The 11,883-nt window shown below is 46.9% G+C and overlaps 1 protein-coding gene across 1 annotated transcript in view; it reads right to left on the reverse strand.

The window, feature by feature from the left end:
• Positions 1-755: 755 nt before the first annotated feature.
• Chmp7 (charged multivesicular body protein 7) overlaps positions 756-11,883 on the reverse strand; it is a 15,838-nt gene continuing 4,710 nt past the window's right edge. The window contains exons 3-10 of the mRNA XM_031363073.1: positions 5,068-5,253; positions 4,779-4,912; positions 3,920-3,968; positions 3,541-3,660; positions 3,192-3,290; positions 2,921-2,981; positions 2,323-2,502; positions 756-2,108 (exon numbers count right to left, since the gene is read on the reverse strand). Of these exons, the coding sequence (XP_031218933.1) occupies positions 2,056-2,108; positions 2,323-2,502; positions 2,921-2,981; positions 3,192-3,290; positions 3,541-3,660; positions 3,920-3,968; positions 4,779-4,912; positions 5,068-5,253 (882 nt within the window). The 3' untranslated portion in view covers positions 756-2,055. The remainder of the gene's footprint in view (positions 2,109-2,322; positions 2,503-2,920; positions 2,982-3,191; positions 3,291-3,540; positions 3,661-3,919; positions 3,969-4,778; positions 4,913-5,067; positions 5,254-11,883) is intronic.

Consider the following 11,883-nt stretch of genomic DNA (forward strand, 5'->3'; position numbering starts at 1 on the left):
ACCGGAGCTGCAGACACAGTGAAGCCGACCTGGCCTGCTGACTGCTCTCAGCCTCAAAGCCTCCTCCCTCCACAGGCACAGGAGATAGCACGCACACAGAGTTGGCAGAGAAATCCCTGGTGCTAAGCTATCATATGAGTAGGGTCACTCTCAGGTTGGAGTACAGAACCTGGGAGAAGCTGCACAGTGGTGGTGTATGCCTTTAATCCCAGCACTTGGGAGGCAGAGGCAAGCAGATTTCTGAGTTCGAGGCCAGCCTGGTCTACAGAGTGAGTTCCAGGACAGCCAGGGCTACACAGAGAAACCCTGTCTCAAAAAAAAAAAAAAAAAAAAAAAAAAAAAAAAAAAAAAAAAAAAAAGAACCTGAGAGACAACAGTACCAACAGCACAGATAGCAGTCTAGGGCTGGAGAGAGAGCTCACTCCAGCAGGATTCCCTGCAGCCCAGGTTGTTATCCTGCTACTCCGCATTTTTTCAGAGGCCCGGGTAGAAAAGACTCCAAGTGTGGATACATGTGGGGCTTCAGGAAACAAGAATGAACAAGACATTGACACAATGACACAATCTGCTGTGTACAGTGCTACACAGCTGCAGTTTCAGCACTTAAGTGGAAGCCAGAGGATCAAGAATTCAAGGCCAGTCTCAGCTAAGGAGACTCTAGCTCAAAAAAAAAAAAAAAAAAAAAAAAAAAACCAAACAAATGAAAAGAAAAAGAAAAACTTGACATCAGCTAAAGAATAGACAACAACAAAACCTGGTGTTTTTCTCTTTTAATTATTTACCAGATTAAAAAAGAAAAAATAGTGATTGTTTTTTCTTCACCCCCAGTATTTCCATTTGCCAAAGCCGAGTGGGAGAGACTCGTGGGAGAGACTCGTTGAACAGTGATTCGTGCTCCTGGCCTGAGGCAAAGTTCTCCCTTCTGCTCATGTCACCTCAAGCAGGAGGGGCAGTGCAAAGAGGTCCAGGCAGTCACCATCCCTGGGCAGCAGACTGGCAGTGTGGCTGTCATGTTTCTTCTCCACGCTGCCACCAGAGCATTCAGATCTACTTCTCCTGCCTGTCCTACAGTTCATGGAAGCATAGATGTGCCGGCAGGAGGCAGGTGCAGTGCAGATCAGACCCGAGGCAGCACACAGCAGATGCAGCAGGCTAGCGCCACCACCTCCTATTGCACATCCTGGCTCAGGCCCCTGCCCTGAGTGCTGGATACACAATAAGACACTTTCCAGATCCTAACAGGGAGCCTGCCAGTTGAGGGTAATGTGGTGCCGTGTGGCTTGATTCAGAAAAGACATCATTTAAAATGGGGCCAAAGCAAGAATCCAGCTTCTTTCATACTCTGGGGCCTGGAGTTTACTTGTGTTTCTCCTGCTCATGTTCAAAAGACAGATTAACCCTTTCCCCCTGACACCATCAGCAGATCTGCTTCTGCCTAAGATGGAAGCGGTTATGGCCCCCAATAACATAAGCCACCCTGAAAACTGCCACAACCCTGAACCATTCAGAGCCATGAATACCCAGAGACTGACAAAACATGTAGAGAAATGTCTTGTGGACAGTATTTCTCCAGACACTCAACTGTTGGGTCTCTCTGAATACAACTTGTTTGACTCCCATTCCCAATAAAGCACAGGATAGGGGAGCAGTTTAAAGACCTCAGGAGTGGAAGAGAGGGCTGGCTTAGATGGGCAAAGCTGCAAACCTTTCACCTTCACTGGCTGGAATGAAGCTGGTGGGTGAAGACAAACCTAACGGAGCCAAAGGCAAGAACTGCAGGCTATGAAGACGACTGGTCAAACACAGAACTGTATAAATTGTGGCACTATAAAGACGAGAAGGTAGGTCCATGACATCACTGGGAGCACACCTCCATAGCATGGCTTCCAGAAGCTGTATCTGTCCTGGCATGAGCAGCAGCATCCAGATACATCCAAGTGGTTCTTCCCTCCTCTTCCAACAACTTCTCAGTGTTTCTCATTAAATAACTATGTACACACGCAAGGCTGCCTCTCTGATACATGAGGGTCCTTCACTTGAGTTCCTGCAATGGCTTTAGAGAGTTGGCTCCAATTGCCTTTTTGGAGATTTACTGCTTGGGACCAAACCTGCAAGAAGAAAGGGTAACATTCAACAGGAAGTCCTACAACCAAAGCACCCCAAAGCTTGAACATCTGCTTCTCCATGTACATAACCACCTCTCCCTTGCAGGGTTTTAGGATTCAGGCAACCTGAGTTCTTGGGATAAAATCTGCAGGTTCCACACATGGCTCTTCTGTCAGCCAGAGACACATGTCTAGGACATGGGAAACAGCTCCATACCTCCCTCTGATAAGGACAGTTTCTCAAGTTCAGCTTCAAGTTCAGCATCCAAGATCCTAGGCTTAGGCACACTGTTGGTATAAAGCGTCTCTTGGGGGTTTTCGAGCATGTCCAAAGGTTCTTTGGTGGTGTCCTGAAGGAGGATGTCCAACTCCTTCTCCAGTTCCTCACTGTCAAAATCTGGGAGGGAGAGAGATGGTGCGTTAACCCCAGGAAGGAGAAGAACCTATGTGCCTAGGACAGCGTGGCTTTCCTAGCCCAGCAGCACCTCTGCAGGCCAGCAGTCACACAAGTCATGAGGTAAAGGGAGAGAGTCTCTCTACAGGCAGAGCTGGGCTGTCAGATGGGTATGGCCCACTGACCCCAGCAACCTGGCCCTGCCTTGCCTCTGCCCTAAGAGGACTGCTAGTCAGAAGCTTTGCCAGTAGAGATGTAGTACAGAGGACCATCAGAACAGCTGCTAGGAAGAGAACATAAATCCCCTCCAGCTGCCCATGCAGGTGAGCCCCAGAGAGGGGCCAAGTTCATGAGCAGAGCTGTCCTGGCCCAGGAACTGAGGTCTCTCAGAAAGGAGGGAAGAGCCTCCTTGTCAACTTACCTAAACCATTGGTTACCCCGCCAGCCAGAGTCTGAGAAACTTCATCCTGCGTGTCACACAGCTGTAAGACACAAACATAAAGATCTGAAGGAATGGTGGCTCTGGGTGGCTCAAAGCCTTTAGGGGAAATGTTCAGGATTACAGAGATCTGATAGTCAAGAAACGGTTCCTTTCAGGTACAAAGCTGAGTCAAGTTTGGCAAAGAGGGTTTAAGTAAGTCACCCACAGGCTCTACAACTCCTTTTTCATTGACCCTCCCAGGCCCCTATACCTCCTGGATCTGATCCACAAGGCTCTCCGCCTTCTCCACTGTGACATCCTTCATGGAGAGTTTCAAGGCTCCCACACCAGCTTGGTAGGCATTAAAAACCTAAAGAGAAGACCAAATTATCTGTGCAACATCTGTCAAAATAAAACCTTGCTACCTCTTCAAAGCTGGCTTCAGGCATTGGCCACCCAAGGGTAATTCACCTTACACCCACAGAAGTTAAACTTCCCAATAAGAAAGAGAACCCAGCCACACCCTGGAAGAACCCAGGACTCCCTGAAACAGCAAGCCACAAGGGAGGGAGATGCAGTGTGGGAGACTGGGACCACAGGGCACGGAGGGGCGTGGCTACCATCTGGTCTGTCTGGGAGGCATAGATGCGATCCAGGATGCCTTGAACAGTGTCCAGCTTGGCATGCAGGGCCTCAATGCGTTTCTCTGTCCTCTGCTTGGCCTTGAGAGACCTCAGTGCCTGGCGGTTATGAAAACAGATCAGGATGGGATGTGGTAGACCACAGAGCAGAAGCAAGTCAGCCCAATTCAAGCTACAATCACAAGAACATTCTAGGCCTTCTCTCTATAAAGTAAGCTGTGGTGCCTGAGCCACCTGTAGATGCTGCTTCCTGAACCCCAATCAGGCTGTTCTCTGTACCACTGGGCGCCCCCCGCTCCCCCCACCGTCCCTGACAGTTGGAGATGCCACTCCAAGGCTGTAGGAGAAAAGAACCTACCAGCTGCTTCTTTCCTGCTCGGCATGCCCGACGGGCTTCCTCTTTGCACCTGAGGAATGAAAAACAGATGAAGAGGGCTGGACTGTGCCAGGGTCTCAAAGAATGCTTAAGAGCACTTAATGAAAGTAACCTGAAGGTCAACAATTCTTTAAACCCTCAGCCACAGTGACAGCCAACTGCCTACCGGCAGTGTCTAGAAGCAAGCCTCAATAGAGGCTTCAGCATCTATATGTGGCAAGGCAAAGTGATCAATCCTGAAGGTAAGAGAATTACACATACATCTTTTCACTAAAGACATGGGATTGATCCCTATACACTGAAGACCTTGGCTATGGTCTGAGCCTGCCAACATTTCTGTGCTTCTCTGAGAGATGGAGTGAAGAATTCCAATTCAGTATATGTTTCTCTACCATACAGGGAAGTGTCTGTGGCTCCTACCAAGGATCCTGTAGAAGAACCCAAAGGAAAATGCAAGAGATCCTTACACAAGCTCTATGATGGCACAGAGCCACCTCACTATCTCCTCACTAATAGGATACCAGGCTTCAGAAGAACATGAATAAGATGTTAACAGTTGTAATCACCAGTCAATTTTCTCCTTTACTTTCTGCTTTCTGAGTTTTCTGCATGGAATACCTAGTAATTGTGTAACTAATAAGTAACTTTATTATTTTTTTTTTTGCAATGCTGAGGGCAAACCCATGGCTTCAGGCATATTAGATAAATACTCTGCAGATGTAGATATACTCCTAAGTGGGGTTTGTGTGTCGTTCTCTGTTTGGGGTATTTTTGTGTTTGTTGTTTTAAACGTCCCCTCACACTGGGGCTCCATGGTCAGCCAGGTAGGGAAGGGGATTACCTCTCAGACTCTTGGGATAAAGACTCAACCTTCCGAGAGAGGAGCTGCTCACTCTGCATCAGCTGGTAGACCCCAACATCCACATCGTTGACAGGAGACACCTTGGCATGTGGTCCCCTGGCAAACTTCACAATCTGGGGGACAGGGACAAATTACTGCTGTCCCTACCACACAAGCTGAGAAATCCACAACTAGGCCTGGGCATATGAGTGCAGACCAAGTCACTGTGAGTCCATGAAAAACACACACATGCACATGCATGCACTCACAGACAGGCATGCTTACACACCTTCTCTCCATTCTGCTCCAAGACAGTGACTCTCTTCTCCTTCTGCAGCTGCAGCAGCACGAGGTAGAAGGTCCTCTCATCCGGACAGGAGTTGGCGCACAGAGCACTGAGCTCTGACAGAGCCACCACAGGGTGGGAGGAGAGGGGCGAGGTCTGGTACAGGCGATACACTTCCTCAGCCTTTTCCTGCAGGGAAGGCAAAGTGATTCAAGGTCCTGGTTACCACAACAGGATGCATTAAGCTTTGACCCTAAGCTTCAGAGCCATGAGTCCACAACATTAAGACCTTCAGAGTACTGACCCATCCAAAATGGCAACTCAAAAAGTAACTGAGGGAGACGGCTCAGGTGGTAAGTGCCTGCTGGCAAGAGAGACTTGAGTCTGAACGCCCAGAACTCAGATAAAAGCCAGGCACTGCAGCAGCATGTATCTGTAACCTGTGAGGTCCCTTGTGGTGCTCCTCACGTGTTAGACATGAGGTCTGCTCACAGCAGTAACCCAGCACCAGTGTGGCCAAGACAGGCAGATACCGAGAACTCATGGGCTAGCAGCCTTGCCAAACAGTGGAGCTCCAGATTCAGTGAAAGACTGCCTCAAAAACTAAGGTGGGGCCCGGGAGATGACTGAGCAGGTGAGAGCACTTGCCCCTACACTGGATAACTCACATGGTGAAGGAGGAGAACTGACTCACACAGACTGTCTGACCCTGCAGGCAATCCACAGTGTACACACACACAAAATAAATAAATGTAAAAAAATATATATAGGTGGAGAACAACTGAAGAAGATATCCAACGTTAATCTCTGGCCTCCACACACATATGCACACATACATGAGTATGTGTACTACACACACACACACACACACACACACACACACACACACACACAGGAAAAAGGATCTGTATACTTAAACTTTGGGAGAGAGCAGTGGCTGCATGAAATAAGATGCACAAAATAGCAACTCCATTTGTGCTTGTCCACCTGGGGCTGCATATGGCTGTGTCTGTTGAGCCTGAGGCTCCTTACAGGAGGAATGAGACAGAAGGTAGAGTGGAACCTGCTGTGATCTAAAGCCAAAGCTCACTTCCAGCTTAGCCCATGACCCTGCACCTGCCAGTCTCCCAGATCCTCAGCTTCTTGAACACAAACTGAGAAGATGATACTAAATCCCCTTCCCATTCTGGCATCTCCACTTATGTGAAACTGCAGATGTGTTATTATGGCTGTATAAATAGTTAGAGGAAAAACATGTGATAGACAGGAGGAATAGGCAGGCTGCACTAGTGAGAAGACCAAGAAACACAAGTGCCAAAGAACAGCACCACTCTCCCTGTGACATGGGAATTCAGAGGGTGCTTAAACACAAATCAAAGGCCATGGATCACAATGTTGAAGGGTGAGCCATGTCTAAGTGAAAGAAGTAGAGGAGATGTGTAAGAACAGCAGGTCCTGGCACAGAAGTGTGAGCTCACATGGTGTGTGTGTGTGTGTGTGTGTGTGTGTGTGTGTGTGTTCTCCCAGGGGGGAAGGCAGGGGGAAGAGAAGCATGTCAATAGTATATAAAATGAACATCACACCTCCCGTTCTTTATTGTGCAGAGGCCAGGCAGTCATCGAGAAGCCACAGCTAGACTGTCAGAGAGCAAACAGCTGACAAAGGATGGGATGGAGAGTTAGGATCAGAGGCAAGGAGGCCATTTAGCAAGAAGAGCCATCACTACCTCTCTGAAGAGGACAACATTTAGCCACCCATGGTGTGTGAACAAGGACTGAGGTGAAGGGGGGCCTGCCTACAGCTGGGGCAACTCGTATACAAGGCTGTAGGAAACGCCTGTTTCAAACACCAACATTCCACTTTGGATAAGTTGGTTTGGGGTATCTAAACAAACACAATCAGATGTTCAAGCCTGAAATTCAAAGGAGACTGTAGGACAGAGCCCTCAAGCCCCCAGCATACAAAGGGCATCGAGACCACGAATACGAGTGAGAGAACACAAGGAGATTCACGGGACAGTGGCAAGCTCAAGGAAGACCAATGTCAAAACAGTGAGCTGACCCACAGAGACTCTTAGGACAGCCTGGGGGAGCCAAAGAGAACCCACAGTTCACTGTGAACAAAACTAGGATAAGGAACCATTGTGTAAGAAGCAAGTGGCCAACCACGTTCAAGACAGCACACAAGAGTCCAACAAGCCTACAGCCCCTTTAGACTGACTACCCTTCCCAGAAGGACCCACCATTCACAGTGACAATGGCTAAAAGCAGTGTGACAGCCACACAAGACTCAGCACACAGTGTCATTAAAAAGGATGGAGGAAACTGGCTGGCTGGCTGGGGAGACTGGGCTTTCCCTCTCCACACATACACAGATACTCAAGAACTGAAATCTAAATTTAAAAAAATAGAAAAAAAAAAGTAAAAAGCCTGGCAGTGGTGGTGCATGCCTTTAATCCCAGCACTTGGGAGGCAGAGGCAGGCAGATTTCTGAGTTTGAGGCCAGCCTGGTCTACAGAGTGAGTTCCAGGACAGCCAGGGTTATACAGAGAAAACCTGTCTCGAAAAACCAAAAAAATAAAAAATAAAAATAAGAATAAAAAAGAAGCTAAAAATATAGTACTCTGGTAGAGCACTTGCCTAGTTACCATATACAAGGCTATACTTGTGGCAAAAGTTACATTTCTAAGCAGGACCAGCAATTAGTACTCCAAAGGAAGAGCTGGAAGATCTCACCGCAGAAACATGACAACCTCTGTAAATGACATCATGAGGGCTGGTGAGGTGGATCACCAGATAAAAGCACCTGTTGTCAAGCTTGCCCACCAGAGTTCAGTCTCCAGGACCATGTGATTGGAGGGAGGAGTGACTCTGGCAAGTTGTCTTCTAACTTCCATGTGTGTCCTATAATGAGCACTTCCATACACATGCACACAGATTCAGGCACACACAAATGAATGCATTTCTTTTTCACTTGAAGGACTTCACAAATAAAAATTAAGCAAGAGTCTAGGGAGCAATATTTCTACCTTTGGGGCTGGAGAGATGCTCAAGCATGAGGACCTGAGTTTGATCTCCTGGCACCCACCGAGAAAGCAGTCCACGGCCGACTCTCTAACCCTAGTGCTGTGCAGGGCAGAGGCTTGGGCTTGCTGGATGACAGCCTAACTCTAGGTTCAGTGAGAGACCCTGGCTCAAGAGGGCATACACAACACTTTTACATCTTTGATGCCTAATGCATAGGTTTCTACCTAATCAAGAACTTCTACAAATTAATAAGAAAGACAGGTAATATAGTATAAAAACAGATAAAAGATAGAAACAGGCAATTCTCGAAAGGGCCTTGTAAATGGCAGATAAGGTAGGTAAAAAGATGGAGATATAACAAGGTGGTAGAATGCTTGCCAAGCAAGCCCAAGGCTCAGGGTTTGGATCTCCAGCAACACTAAAATATTTTTCTAAAAGACGCTAGACATACCATTAGAAAGTAATTTAAAAGGCTGGTATCATCCAATGCTGACAAGGATGTGAGGAGTTAGCTTTCTAAGACACTCTTGATTAAAGTTAAAATTTACACAAACTCCTGAAAACTAATAGTGCTGCAGGGCTCATACCTACAATTCCAGCGCTTGAGAGGCTGAGGCAGGATTGCCACAAATCTGAGACCAACTTAGACAACACTGTGAAAATCATTTCAACACCACACACACACACACACACACAAAAAAATCAGGTAATTATTTTGTATGCATGTGTGGTTGTATGTGTTCACATGTATGTTCACATGTATGTAGGTACATGTGGGGGGCATATGGAGCCCATCAGGTACATTCTGCAATCACTATCCACTTTAGATTTTCAAGATGGGCATATAATCCAGCTAGACTGGCTGGCTGGCAAGCCCCAGTACTCCTCCCACCTCTGCTTCCTAGCCCTGGAATTTTAAGTGCTAGCCTCTGCTCATGGCTTCTAATGTGGGTGCCATGGATTCAAACCTGGGTCTGTACTTAACCAACTGAGCTACCCGACTAACCTCTAATTGGACAATTATTTTTGTTAAAAATATAAAAGGCACGGAACTACACAGATGCATATGCACAAGCCCAGCAAAGATGGAAAAGCAGAGAAACTGTAATGGCTTACAGTCCACTTGTGGGAACCTCTGCATAAACAATGGTAGGTTAATCTACAAACTACTATACAGCTGTCAAAAAAGATAAACCAGACCTACACTGCAAAGGACCCAGAAAGATGCTCCCAACATATTAAAGTGGAAAGAAAAGCAAGCTATGGAGCAATATTATTTCTAGAAAAACAATGGAGTGGATGTGTATATGTGCATGTGTCTCTATTCATTCAACAAATATTTATTTATTACTACATACTAGAATCTCCCAGGGTCCTGAAGTTCATGGAATTCCTTTTGATAGGACAGTCAGACAATAAAAAAGTAAACATGGAGGCTTTTTCAGTTAGCAGTAAACACTAAAAAGAAAATTAATGTCTCTGGAGAGACAGCTCAGCAGGTTAAAGTGGTCGAGTGTGAGCACGGTGACTGTCAGGAACACAGGTAGAGGCCAGATCTGATGGCAAGCATCTAGAACACAAGAGAACTGCATGGAAGTTAATACGCCAGCCAGCCTAGAGTGCACAGTAGGGCAGAAACAAAAGGATCCTGCCTCAAAACAAGGTGCAACTCTCAAAAGTTGTCCTCTGACCGCCACACGTGCACCATGACAGATACATATCTACATGCACATACAATCATACATATACATATCAATAACAAAAAAGCTGTATATCAAATAACACTACTAAAAACAAAATTGAAAGAGCAGTAGGTTAGTAAGAAAAATGTGAGCCAGGTAGTTGTGGCGCATGCCTGAGATTCCAGGTCACTAGGGACGCAGGCAGAGACAGGGCTATGAAGAGAAAACCTATCTTAAAAAAACAAATAGAAAAATGTATTTGGGTTTTATCCCCTTTGCCTCTGATGGCCTGCCACACTGTATGTAGCACACCCCTAGAAATGCTTCAACTTCCCACAGTCCTTCCCCAGATGACTAGCATCTGGGGTACTTGGTCTTCATCTCACTTAGGCTTGTGCCAGACATAATGACTCCTGGAGCATTTGCTGAGCCTTAATGCTGAAGATCAAAGACATTAATACCAAAGCCATCACGATGGGGCCAAAGTGAAGAACATCGTTGACGAACAACGGGAGTCTGAAGTACCAAAGGGTAATGTGACTGTTCTAAAGCCAACTGATTCAAAGTGGAGGGAGGGATTAGAACTACCTTATCTCAGATGCCTGCCACCTCTGTGTGTGTGTGTGTGTGTGTGTGTGTGTGTGTGTGTGTGTGTCACAAACCATGGCTGGGCCACCAACTCGACCATGACTGTACTGTCATGCTGGCATGGCATGCTCTCCTGCCAAGGTGCTAATCTGTGAGAAGTGGAGAGACGTGAATGTTGGCTGTGGATCTCAAGAAGTCTAAACCTGTGGCAATCCTGAAGAAACCAGTCAGGCTGCTAGTGTCTGCAAATGGAGACAAACTGGCAGCACCATTCTTGATGCAAAGAAAAAAGGTTGGAGCCAGGCAGTGGTGGCCCACGCCTTTAATCCCAGTACCTGGGAGGCAGCGGCAGGTGGATTTTTGAGTTCAAGGCCAGCCTGGGCTACAAAATGAGTTCCAGGACAGCCAGGGCTACACAGAGAAACCCTGTCTCGAAAAACCAAAACAACAAAAAATGACAAAAGGTTGGAAGGAAAGGTGTCGTCACAGTTCAGGGTACAGAAAACTGAACACAAACTGGAAACCGCGGAAGGCATCCGGTTTGACCAAAGGTGAATTCTCCATATACTCTATTAATACAGCAAGTGGTCAAAATGTGGATTTCAGGACACCTAAGTTCTACTGACAGAAAATAAAATGTCTAGCATCCAGCCTACTGTCCCTCTGCTTACCAGAGACTCATGGGCACGCTCACTGAAGATGCTACAGAAAGACTTTACACATGCCAAAAGTTGGTCCCCAGGTTGTAGCAGACACAGTTCTGGCTTTTAGTAACAACTGAAAGATCAGCTTTAGGAGGTGACTACTTCAGTGCCATGTTTAAAGGGGTGGAGCTGCCCCTAGGACTTAGGAAAGGGTAAAGGAAGGATGCAGTAGCGCTCCTCTGTAATCCAGCGGTCAGAATGGGGGTGTAAAGACAGCAGAATCTCCTGGAAGCTGGCTTGTACAAAGTGCAGCAGCAAAAACAAGAGAAAGCACTTCAAAACAAGGTGAAAGCAGAGAACTGGCTCCTGAGAAGTTGGCCTCTTGACTGTCACATGTGCTGTGGTGTGCACATCTGCACTCACTCACACACAAACACAAACGAAATCTTTATAAAAAAGAAAATCTAGAAAGGCCACTGAGCCTAAAAGCATTACCATGCTTTTGAAAGAAGAAGGTAACAAAGTTCATTGGAAAAGAAATCACTGAGCAATTAGGTCTCACAACATGTGCATCTAAAGGCAAAACCAGAAGAGCAGCTGGCAGGGCTTTCAGACAGCTGGCTGCGCGCTGGGGGTGGACATGGGACGTGGAAGCAAAGGAAAGCAGGGGAGATGCCCACAGTGCTGCAGGAAAAAGCAGTCTGGATGCTGGGAGATGTTGTGCTCTGCTCTGGTGCATTTTAGTCTGCTGATGGTAAGGCCCTGCTGATGCAGACTGAAAATACTGCATAGAAATTAGAATACTCAGCCGGGCAGTGGTGGCACATGCCTTTAATCCCAGCACTTGGGAGGCAGGGGCAGGTGGATTTCTGAGTTTGA

This window comes from Mastomys coucha, unplaced genomic scaffold (assembly GCF_008632895.1).
Source record: "Mastomys coucha isolate ucsf_1 unplaced genomic scaffold, UCSF_Mcou_1 pScaffold9, whole genome shotgun sequence".
Classification (NCBI taxonomy): Eukaryota; Metazoa; Chordata; class Mammalia; order Rodentia; family Muridae; genus Mastomys; species Mastomys coucha.